Here is a 12,777-nt window from a genome sequence, read left to right on the forward strand (position 1 = left end):
CAGACGGAAAAACAGACGGAACGACATACGAAAAGGCAGACGAAAAACAAGACGGCAAGACAGACGAAAAGACAGACAGAAAGACAGACGAAAAGACAGACGAAAAGACAGACGGAAAGACAGACGAAAAACAAGACGGCAAGACAGACGGAAAGACAGATGAAAAGACAGACGGAAAGACAGACGGAAAGACAGACAAAAAGACAGATGAAAAGACAGACCGAAAGACAGATGAAAAGACAGACGGAAAGACAGACGGAAAGACAGACGGAAAGACAGACGGAAAGACAGACGGAAAGACAGACGGAAAGACAGACAGAAAGACAGACAGAAAGACAGACGGAAAGACAGACGGAAAGACAGACGAAAAGACAGACGGAAAGACAGACAGAAAGACAGACGGAAAGACAGACGGAAAGACAGACGGAAAGACAGACGAAAAGACAGACGGAAAGACAGACGGAAAGACAGACGGAAAGACAGACGGAAAGACAGACGAAAAGACAGACGGAAAGACAGACGGAAAGACAAACGGAAAGACAGACGGAAAGACAGACGGAAAGACGGATGAAAAGACAGACTGAAAGACAGACGGAACGACAGACGGAAAGACAGACGGAAAGACAGACGGAAAGACAGGCGAAAAGACAGACGAAAAGACAGACGAAAAGACAAACGGAACGACAGACGGAAAGACAGACAGAAAGACAGACGGAAAGACGGATGAAAAGACAGACGGAAAGACGGATGAAAAGACAGACGGAAAGACAGACGGAAAGACGGATGAAAAGACAGACGGAAAGACAGACGGAAAGACAGACGAAAAGACAGACGGAAAGACGGATGAAAAGACAGACGGAAAGACAGACGGAAAGACAGACGGAAAGACAGACGAAAAGACAGACGGAAAGACAGACGGAAAGACAGATGAAAAGACAGACGGAAAGACAGACGGAAAGACAGACGGAAAGACAGACGGAAAGACAGACGGAAAGACAGACGGAAAGACAGACGGAAAGACAGACGGAAAGACAGATGAAAAGACAGACGGAAAGACAGACGGAAAGACAGATGAAAAGACAGACGGAAAGACAGACGGAAAGACAGACGGAAAGACAGACGGAAAGACAGACGGAAAGACAGACGGAAAGACAGACGGAAAGACAGACGGAAAGACAGATGTAAAGACAGACGGAAAGACAGACGGAAAGACAGACGGAAAGACAGATGAAAAGACAGACGGAAAGACAGACGGAAAGACAGATGAAAAGACAGACGGAAAGACAGACGGAAAGACAGATGAAAAGACAGACGGAAAGACAGATGAAAAGACAGACGGAAAGACAGACGGAAAGACAGATGAAAAGACAGACGGAAAGACAGATGAAAAGACAGACGGAAAGACAGACGGAAAGACAGATGAAAAGACAGACAGAAAGACAGACGGAAAGACAGACGGAAAGACAGACGGAAAGACAGACGGAAAGACAGACGGAAAGACAGGCGAAAAGACAGACGAAAAGACAAACGGAACGACAGACGGAAAGACAGACGGAAAGACAGACGAAAAGACAGACAGAAAGACAGACGAAAAGACAGACGGAAAGACAGACGGAAAGACAGATGAAAAGACAGACGGAAAGACAGACGAAAAGACAGACGGAAAGACAGACGGAAAGACAGATGAAAAGACAGACGGAAAGACAGACGGAACGACAGACGGAAAGACAGACGGAAAGACAGACGGAAAGACAGACGGAAAGACAGACGGAAAGACAGACGGAAAGACAGACGGAAAGACAGACGGAAAGACAGATGAAAAGACAGACGGAAAGACAGACGGAAAGACAGACGGAAAGACAGACGGAAAGACAGACGAAAAGACAGACAGAAAGACAGACGAAAAGACAGACGAACAGACAGACGGAAAAACAGACGAAAAGACAGACGGAAAGACAGACGGAAAGACAGGCGAAAAGATAGACGAAAAGACAGACGGAAAGACAGACGGAAAGACAGACGAAAAGACAGACGAAAAGACAGACGAAAAGACAGACGGAAAGGCAGACGAAAAGACAGATGAAAAGACAGACGGAAAGACAGACGAAAAGACAGACGGAAAGACAGACGGAAAGACAGACGGAAAGACAGACGGAAAGACAGACGGAAAGACAGATGAAAAGACAGACGGAAAGACAGGCGAAAAGACAGACGGAAAGACAGACGGAAAGACAGACGGAAAGACAGATGAAAAGACAGACGGAAAGACAGGCGAAAAGACAGACGGAAAGACAGACGGAAAGACAGATGAAAAGACAGACGGAAAGACAGGCGAAAAGACAGACGGAAAGACAGACGGAAAGACAGACAGAAAGACAGACGGAAAGACAGATGAAAAGACAGACGGAAAGACAGGCGAAAAGACAGACGGAAAGACAGACGGAAAGACAGACGGAAAGAAAGACGGAAAGACAGACGGAAAGACAGGCGAAAAGACAGACGGAAAGACAGACGGAAAGACAGGCGAAAAGATAGACGGAAAGACAGGCGAAAAGACAGACGGAAAGACAGACGGAAAGACAGACGAACAGATAGACGGAAAGACAGACGGAAAGACAGGCGGAAAGACAGACGAAAAGACAGACGGAAAGACAGACGGAAAGACAGGCCAAAAGACAGACGGAAAGACAGACGGAAAGACAGACGAAAAGACAGACGGAAAGACAGACGGAAAGACAGACGGAAAGACAGACGGAAAGACAGACGGAAAGACAGACAAAAAGACAGACGGAAAGACAGACGGAAAGACAGACAAAAAGACAGACGGAAAGACAGACGGAAAGACAGACGGAAAGACAGACGAAAAGACAGACGGAAAGACAGACGGAAAGACAGACGGAAAGACAGACGGAAAGACAGACGGAAAGACAGACGGAAAGACAGACGGAAAGACAGACGGAAAGACAAACGGAAAGACAGACGGAAAGACAGATGAAAAGACAGACAGAAAGACAGACGGAACGACAGACGGAAAGACAGACGGAAAGACAGATGAAAAGACAGACGGAAAGACAGACGGAAAGACAGACGGAAAGACAGACGGAAAGACAGACGGAACGACAGACAAAAAGACAGACGGAACGACAGACGGAAAGACAGACGGAAAGACAGACAAAAAGACAGATGAAAAGACAGACAGAAAGACAGACGGAAAGACAGGCGAAAAGACAGACGGAAAGACAGATGAAAAGACAGACGGAAAGACAGACGGAAAGACAGACAGAAAGACAGACGGAAAGACAGATGAAAAGACAGACGGAAAGACAGATGAAAAGACAGACGGAAAGACAGACGGAAAGACAGATGAAAAGACAGACGGAAAGACAGATGAAAAGACAGACGGAAAGACAGACGGAAAGACAGATGAAAAGACAGACGGAAAGACAGACGGAAAGACAGACGGAAAGACAGACGGAAAGACAGATGAAAAGACAGACGGAAAGACAGGCGGAAAGACAGACGGAAAGACGGATGAAAAGACAGGCGGAAAGACAGACGGAAAGACAGATGAAAAGACAGACGAAAAGACAGACGGAAAGACAGACGGAAAGACAGACGGAAAGACAGACGGAAAGACAGACGGAAAGACAGACGGAAAGACAGACGGAAAGACAGACGGAAAGACAGACGGAAAGACAGATGAAAAGACAGACGGAAAGACAGATGAAAAGACAGACGGAAAGACAGACGGAAAGACAGATGAAAAGACAGACGGAAAGACAGACGGAAAGACAGACGGAAAGACAGACGGAAAGACAGACGGAAAGACAGATGAAAAGACAGACGGAAAGACAGACGGAAAGACAGATGAAAAGACAGACGGAAAGACAGACGGAAAGACAGATGAAAAGACAGACGGAAAGACAGACGGAAAGACAGACGGAAAGACAGACGGAAAGACAGATGAAAAGACAGACGGAAAGACAGACGGAAAGACAGACGGAACGACAGACAAAGAGGTAGAAGAAAAGCCAGACGCCCATCGCAATTTTTGTAATTTTGTTTTATCTAGATGACCGTTTGACAGTCCTGCTTTCGTTGCTTTCTATCGATTGGGAAACGTGTATGATGTTTACGCGTATAACATTTTGAGTCCGACTTCAAAGATAAGGATAGGCTGAAAGATAACTGAAAGTGGTTTACGGTCATTTCGGTTTTGTTTTGCAGCAAAATAAAAAGCAAAATAGAAGCAGGTTGTGCCGATGAAACAAAGAACCCTTAGTTCTGGAGTACTCATTTAGAGGTCGTGACAGATAATACATGTTTTTGTCCCAGTAAGGTCGTGTTTGTCATGGCTAGGGTTGTGACTGTTGGGTACTGTCTACTGGTATTTTTCGGTGAGTTTGCTTTGATTTTCTCTCACAGGCATCGTAGATATGTAATGACGCATGACTGTCTTTAATCATGTGTGTATTATGTCTGTCTCTCTGTCTGTGCCTAAAAGCAAATGAACGTGTGCACGACTGTCTGTCTGTCCACCTGTTTGTACCCGTCTGTCTGTCTGACGTCCGTTTCTATGTCATTCTGTCAATCTGTACAAGTAAGCAACTTTTGTTATTGTTACACGACACACAGTTATACAGCCGTATGAACAGATATATGTCACGGTAGAGACGAAGATCTGGTAGAAACGTCGTTTCTACCGGTAGAGACGAGGATCGTCGTTTCTACCGGTAGAGACGAGGATCGTCGTTTCTACCGGTAGAAACGACGTTTCTACCAGTACAGACGACGATCGTCGTTTCTACCGGTAGAAACGAAGAAATAATACACAAGAGTTTTTAAAACAGATGGTTGCGAGTTGAAAGCGAGAGAAACTTTGATCTTGTCATTAAAACCGCTGGTAAAAGTCACCTCACATAGCACAAATAATACACAAGTCTTTAAAACAGCTGGTAAAAGTCCCCTCACATAGCACAAATAATACACAAGTCTTTAAAACAGCTGGTAAAAATCAACTCATATAGCAAATATAATACACAAGGGAACTCTCTCTCGCAGATATAGCCTGTGTGTACTTGTCTTGTGTTATCGTAAACGAGTCTCTTTTGGTTGAATCAAGGCCATCAATGTGAAGCCTTAACAATTTGTAGAACTCTTCTTTTTGTTCCATTGTCAACAATCTTTAGCAACAATTAAAATAGCCGGCTATAAGAATGTTGAAGGTCTGTGGAATACTGTTTTCGGAAGTCAAACTAACAGAGATATTTCACGAATTGTGTTCACTCTGAAGGAAAAAAAAGTTGTGATTGCTGTCTTCGTCTGGTCAGTGAAGGCAGTTGTAGTAGGTGAACAATATTTGCTGACATTCTCAATACATTTCCCACAAATGCACGTGCTCTGTAAACAACGTTAAAAATGAGTTCATTCCGGTAAGATAGAACTGTGTTCATAATTGACAAAATCACCTACATTGCACACACACACACAAACGTTTTATTCCGATCGTCGTTTCTACCGGTAGAAACTCCGATCCTCGTCTCTACTGGTAGAAACGTCGTTTCTACCGGTAGAAACGAGGATCGTCGTTTCTACCGGTAGAAACGACGATCCTCGTCTCTACCGGTAGAAACGACGTTTCTACCAGATCTTCGTCTCTACCGTGACATGTATATTATATACATGAAATTCGGTCAAAACTTCTTAAAAGTTCAAATTTTATGCTGGTAGTGTAATTTATTGTTTAACTAACTAAGTCAGTGTGAGTAAAAATACATAAATACGGTGCAGGAAAATGAACAGCTGGTTTTCCCTTGATAATTTCAAAACTTTAGCTACGTCGGTCTTCGGCTTTGTAGGTAAAAATGATATATTTGGATGCTAAACTAGAACTAAATGTGTTCCTTAAACAGTTTCCCCACACTGCTATGCTAAAACTGTTGGAAATGTTCACGTTTAAAATTTGTTTTTAATACATTCACATAACAAATCTGATTAGTCTACTCAATTGAATTTATCTCAGGATCAAGCCTGGGGTCTTTTCAACAATTGTGGACAATTTCAGGTCAATATCTTTAATACCTAAATAAAATGTTGATTTTTGTTCTGAGATTTTAGCAAATAAATCCAGCTAGCAGTCGTTCCTTAAACAGCCACCGTGTCATATATCAACAGGAAATGGCATCGTGTTGGCGGCCAGTAGTGGGCAACAGCTCCGACCAGGGGAGGCAACCGAGACGCATTCCTGCAACCACGTGAGGCATCCACCTGCGGAGTTATCTGACCCTCAGGTGATGCGGCCAAATGGAGAGAATATAACCTTCTATCAAAAGTATACAGAAGCTTATGGCATTCCTATTCTTGGTAAGACGAAACACACACACACACACACACACACACACACACACACACACACACACACACACACACACACACACACACACACACACACACACACACACACACACACACACACATGGGTTGCCATATGATAAGAAGCTCTCAGTTAAATCCAACCAGTTCATGATAAAACATGTACAGATTAATTCAGTTTTAAAGTTTTAAATTCGTGTTTCCTTGCTCAAAACTGCCTAATTCATATTGTTTTATCGTTTTTCAGTCATGCATTTAATTATTGGTTCCCACAACAAAGGTTTATTGTCTTATAACTTGTGGCAGGTTCCTCCAACGTGACCGACGACGCTCTCAAAAGGGCCTGCTACACGGTAAGGTATCTCTTCGCCGGCCATTCCGGAATCCGCGCCATGTTTTACAAATTTGGAGGCCGCTTCGCCATCATGAGCGCTACGGAAGTGACGTTGGACTTCCCAGAATTCAGCAGCTGGGATCCATTTTGGAATTCACGGGCACGAGGTTTGGGAGCTTCGTGGACGACGCCGTTGACGACTGGAGCTGAAGAAAATCTTTTGTGCCAAAGGTCTGTCCACTGAATGTACATGTGTGGTTGGATATCGCCGGCGAGGGAAGGAGTGTTATAGAGATACACAATGTTCTTTTTGTTTTAACTCACATTGGGAATCTCGACAGACTTTCTTTGTTTAGTGGGGCACTCACGGGGATTGAGGCTTGCAAAAAAAAGAAAGAAAGTCGCTAGGGATTCCCAACGTGAGTTAATATAGAACCTTGTGTAAGCTTACTCTTTTTAAGTACACTCTTTTTGCGGTTAGGTGTGTGTTGTTGTTTTTGGACTCAATGCGACGTCTATGTACATCCTATGCAGGGCCTCAGGAAGTGTTTGGTAAGGCCGCACTCGAAATAGTCCAATCATGTCACCACATACGATATTTCTCAGCTTCTTTTTTAACCTGTGCATAAACCACAATTGGGTTCACATTGCAATAATCTGGAGAAACAACAGGCAAACATGGCGTATTTTGAAGAAGAAAAAAAGCTATTTGTTTTCGAACATTTCACGTCACAAATGCCAAGGTCGCTTTTTTGGCAAAACGAGTTTGTGTCGCGCGAAGTCTACGGTGGACCTGGTGTAAAGTAAAAAGAAACGATCTTGCAACACATACAGATAAGGATACAGAAAGTAAGTACCTGATTAGGAATTCTCTTCATTGTGCAAAACCACCGTCACTAGTCGCTGTCAGGCTGTTCACACGACACGAATACAGAGTGGACCTTTTCGATGTTGACGATATAATTTATTAGTTCACGTTTTCTCTTTTGAGTGTATTTCAGTTGCAAACGAGCATAATGCAAGGACTATCCTTTTCTCCAGTACTATGACAACGAAAACAAATGGTGTGGGAATATTTTCACGTGGTGAGAAGAGAGGTTTTGGTGCGAACTTTTGAAAAATCTCCTTTTGTTTGAGGCGCCATTTTTCTTTTCTCTCTGATCCAAGCGTTAGGGGTAGGCGTTTACTAGGTACACTACCTTGTACACAAGTTTGACCGAAAGTAGGTGGTATGCGTTTACTCGATACTTGGCGTTTAAAAGGTACTTTGCGGTATATGTTTATGATCTGTGAACAGTACCCTGTACGGATAATACCAAATACAACCAAGAATTAAAAACAAAACACTGATTAGGCATGCAATGTTCTAAATCCGTTCAAACTTTAGTCGAGGTTAATTCTGCTGCTGCAACTACATCCAAGTTTTATATACTTTATTATCCCTTTGCTTGGAAATTCGTGTCCCTTCGAATCGCTTGCGATGCTATTTTTGCTGTTGCTAAGAAAAACACATCTGTCCAGGAACGACCGATATCATCCCGAGGACATTTTCCTTCACGAATCTGCCCACGCTGTGGACCTCATTGGTGCCTGGGCGGCCATCCCTGGCTTTAGACCGGCCGTCAATAACGCTTTTCGTCACGCCAATGTCACTGGTCTGTGGGACAACACGTACGCTGCCACCAACGCCTTGGAATACTGGGTGTGTTGTCTGTCAGCGTGTTGCCAAATCCATTCTTTTTTACATTTAGTCAAGTTTTGACTAAATGTTTTAACATAGAGGGGGAATCGAGACGAGAGTGGTGGTGTATATATGTGTGTGTGTGTGTGTATGTATACGTGTGTGTGTGTGTGTGTATGTGTGTGTGTGTGTGTGTGTGTGTGTGTGTGTGTGTGTGTGTGTGTGTGTGTGTCACAGTGTGAATAGAGCGATTCAGAGAACTACTGGACCTATCTTCATAAAACTTCACATGAGAGTTCCTGGGTATAATATCCCCAGATGCGTTTTCATTTTTTTGATGACTGTCTTTGATGACGTCATATCAGGAATTTTATGAAAGTTGAGGCGGCACTGACACGCCCTCATTTTTCGATCAAATTGATTAAACATTTTGGTCAAGCAATCGTCGACGAAGTCCGGACTATGGGATTGAATTTCAGCTTGGCAGCTTACACATTAGTTAATTAGTTTGCTCATTAAAGTTGTCATTAAAATTCAAAAATATAAAGATATGTCATTGTTTACTGACAAATGTGCTCAGAATTACAAAAAATAGGTTAAGTAAGTACAGTACTACGTTAGCACGCTTCGCTGAGACGAGCGTGACCCGTCTCGGTCTTAGGGTGTGGTTAGTCGAGACTATCTAAATATAGTCTCGGCGGTGACTGTTTTTTGGTGTTGATCTTTTAGTTTGATGCCAACAGATAGACTAAATGTTTTTATATGGCTTCACGCGACTTGTTTTTGTCTGTTTCAAGTTGATTGACGGACCGTTGCTGCAGAGCTATGTATACCTGAGTGTGTGTGTGTGTGTGTGTGTGTGTGTGTGTGTGTGTGTGTGTGTGTGTGTGTGTGTGTGTGTATGTATGTATGTATGTATGTATGTACGAACATAACAAAACACACACACAAATAGACAACCAAGCAAATGAACAAAAGAATTAACATGAATAGTCATATGATAAGGATAAGGACAAAACAACATATCACATATAGTCTCGTGAGGTTACCCTCATGGATATCTTCCTGTGAAAATCGAACTGCCATTCAGTACGGCGCTTTTCATGTTTTCCTTTTTTCATGCGTGTGTTCACGCTTCCAAGCCCTGAGACTTTCGCTGTGAACTTGGGATCTTTATCGTGTGCAGGCTGAAGGAGTACAGAGCTATTTCAACGTCAACACCAAGGGCCCATCAGGCGGCAATGGAATCCACAATGATATTGCTACGAGGGACAAACTGAGAGACTACGATCCTACCCTGTTCAAGCTCATCCAGGAGGCCTTTCCTTGCAAGAATACGTACTTGAAGCGATGTGAATCGACTAGAGGTGAGGACGTTGACTTTTCCCTCTCGATCTCCTTATGGTGGGTACGAACTATTGGAAGATAGTCTCAAGGTTTTCGTACGATAGATCTTTCTATCAATTCTGACTACAGCAAGTTTTTTCCTCAAAACATCCTTGCACTGTTAAGAATATAATGCTCCTCCAAAGCAAGCTTATCCTCGATGTTTTCATAAATACCCTTTGTGTGTACAATTGTTTTGTTTTCTTGTTTACTTTGTATTTTTTTTGGTTAGTTTCTGGCTTTGCTTAATTTCAACCAACCCTGCACGGAAAACACACACAACATTTAGAATCGTTATTATATTTCAACCATCATGCTCAAAAAATGTTAGTGCAACTGAACATTTGAGCTTGAAGTATGAATTTACACCAATAGTGCAACTGTTAAGATGTTATTGTTTTGGTATGAACGAAAACAGATCATTTATATGCTTTTCTATAAAAATGTTGTCTTTATATTCCAGAAATGGAAAACAATGAGGTTCTCCAAATGAACTGCAACAGTGATGACCACAGCTATCGGATGAGAGTCCTTGGTTTGTTATCCCATGGGCCTTGTCTCTCTCTCTCTGTCTGTCATTCTGTATGTCTCTCTGTCTGTCTGTTCGTCTAATCGTTCGTCTGTATGTCCATACATGTGTCTGTCCCTTAGCCCGTCCACCTGTTTGTCTGTCGTTCTGTCTTCAGTGTGTCTGATGCGATCCTCTGTGTTGGTCTACATTTGTCTCAATCCGTGCATGTTTCACTGTACTTTTTTGGTTTTAATTGTACACTCTTTTTCAGTTGCGATTTGACACTTTGGCTTACCAGTCCTTCATCTATACCACACTTAAATGCATACATTACTTTCCATTTCCTAAAGGATATCATGTCCTAAGGTGTTTTTTTAAAAACCCGCACCCCACACCTTTCTAAATTCAAAATACAACGTAATAGCCCCAGCAGATACATATACAGTCTCTGTACAATTTTCCAAGCCACTGGAAGCCTGTATTCTTCTCCTGCTGCATGTTTTTTTTTTAGTTTTTTTTTTTTTTACATCACTTCAAACATGTTTACTCTAGACATACTGATTATATGAATTTTACTTGTGTGGACGACATGCAGCAATTCTGAGCGCAAAAGACCCGAGCTGTCAGGACACACGCCCTTTGGACTGTCTGCACTGGAGTCTGAGCGGGGAGTGCGAGAACAACCCTGGATACATGCTCGGCAACTGCAAAGCGAGCTGCAAAGTTTGTAAGTTTAAATGGACTGGCGCAGTGGCCTAGTGGATAAGATGCTGGCCTCCCATGCGGAAGGTCGTGGAATCGAATCCCCGACGCGCCTGGAGGTTTAAGGGTGGAGAATTTTCTCCCAGGTCAACTTATATGCAGACCTGCTAGTGCCTTATCCCTCTTCGTTTGTACACGCAAGTCCAATTGCGCACGGAAAAGATCCTGTAACCCATGTCAGAGTTCGGTGGGTTATAGAAACACAAAAATACCGAAAGCGGCATATGGCTGCATGAATGGCAGGGTAAACACGATCATACACGTACAAGATCGTGAGAGTTTCAGCCCATGAACAAAGCATTAAGTAGTAAATTAAATAACGATCGTTCATTTCATGTATTTAAAAACAAGAACAATCGAACCTTTCACCATGCCAAGCATTGCACACTCCATTGTATAGTGATTTTAGTACACGTTTCTGCTGTCTGACCAACAGGCACTGCAAACAGTGATTGTCAGTGGTTAATTCTGTAACATAGCAAACAGGCACTGCAGATTTCACTTGACAGTGATTTCATGTGCTGATCTATGATTTTTTTTGCAACAGGCACTGCTTTTTACTAAGAAGTTTAGCGCCAATCTCTGTTTTATAGCCAACAGGTAATGCAGACTTCACTTGGCAGTGATGTTTAGTGCCATCTCTGTTTCCTTGCCAACAGGTACTGCTAACGTTAGTGAACGATGTCAGTACTACCATCTTACTAAAGTGAAGTTTGTCGCAAAGACGGCATATACGCGCTCCGTTTCTTGTTGCTCGTAACGAAGCACAATCTTTCGCACAAATAATTTTGCAATGCGGACATTATTCATCAATGGTAGTACACTGCAGTTTTTGCTTCAGTGTAAGATCTCGTGCCTTAGTCTGTATTCTGGCCAACAGGTTCGCCGTCTAACTGCTACGACGAAAATGACAACTGTCCAGGGTGGTCCAGATCAGGGGAGTGTGAGAAGAACCCAGCCTACATGTTGTGGAACTGCAGGCTGAGCTGTCGTCAGTGCACGCGGACCACTGCGGATCCTTTAGTGGGATAGATGACGAAAAGAACTGAATGTTTTCGAGAAAACTAAAATGTGAATAGTCAAAAATAACAAAAACAAGAAATGTTAGTGGGATAGATAACAAAAAAATGCTGAATGTCTTCATGGAAACTAAAATGTGCATTATCAAAAATAAAATAATAAAACGAAAAAGGAAATATTGGTCAGGGAAACTTTTATTTTTTAACAAAGACTGTCAACGTTTACACGACCCATTAACTTAAATTTCTCTTTTTTTACTTTAAATTTTTAAATTTAAGAACGTTGGCAGTCAGTTTTGAAAGTATATTTTCAAATGTCCATATTTCCCCTAATTTATGTCCAGGACTGGTAAAAGGGCATCATGTTTGTCCCAGATGCTTTTTGTTTGATGTACTCATTTTGATGAAAAAGAGGGTATTGTTAATGTTGTTGTTTGGTTAGACTTGCTTTGTTTATTATTTGTGTGTTTGTTTTATTATTTCTATTTTTTTAATTGTTATTGTTATTGTTAGTGTGTGTGTGTGTGTGTGTGTGTGTGTGTGTGTGTGTGTGTGTGTATGTGTGTGTGTGTGTGTGTGTGTGTTGAATTGTATTGTATAGCATTGAATATTGTATTGTATTGTATTGTATTGTACTACATTAATTGTATCGTGTTGTATACAACTCTCCTGTGTTCACTTTCAAGTGAATAACTATCGTTCTGATATCATT

General features: G+C 42.4%; 1 protein-coding gene across 1 annotated transcript; it reads left to right on the forward strand.

Annotated features, from left to right (window-relative positions):
• Positions 1 to 4,251: 4,251 nt before the first annotated feature.
• Positions 4,252 to 12,494, forward strand: LOC138945678 (uncharacterized). The gene is made up of 8 exons (XM_070317164.1): positions 4,252 to 4,397; positions 6,175 to 6,363; positions 6,679 to 6,937; positions 8,228 to 8,408; positions 9,574 to 9,754; positions 10,237 to 10,308; positions 10,880 to 11,011; positions 11,927 to 12,494. The coding sequence occupies exons 1-8, from the start codon at positions 4,352 to 4,354 to the stop codon at positions 12,076 to 12,078; spliced, it is 1,212 nt and encodes a 403-aa protein (XP_070173265.1). The 5' UTR covers positions 4,252 to 4,351; the 3' UTR covers positions 12,079 to 12,494.
• The last annotated feature ends 283 nt before the right edge of the window (positions 12,495 to 12,777 follow it).

This window comes from Littorina saxatilis, linkage group LG13, assembly GCF_037325665.1.
Source record: "Littorina saxatilis isolate snail1 linkage group LG13, US_GU_Lsax_2.0, whole genome shotgun sequence".
Taxonomy (NCBI): domain Eukaryota; kingdom Metazoa; phylum Mollusca; class Gastropoda; order Littorinimorpha; family Littorinidae; genus Littorina; species Littorina saxatilis.

Excerpts from the sequence above, each read along its gene's own strand:
- LOC138945678 (XM_070317164.1), top strand. The coding sequence starts at position 4,352 with ATGGCTAGGGTTGTGACTGTTGGGTACTGTCTACTGGTATTTTTCG. Across the intron at positions 8,409-9,573 it reads CCAACGCCTTGGAATACTGG|GCTGAAGGAGTACAGAGCTA; the intron begins GTGTGTTGTCTG and ends TATCGTGTGCAG. Across the intron at positions 11,012-11,926 it reads CAAAGCGAGCTGCAAAGTTT|GTTCGCCGTCTAACTGCTAC; the intron begins GTAAGTTTAAAT and ends TCTGGCCAACAG.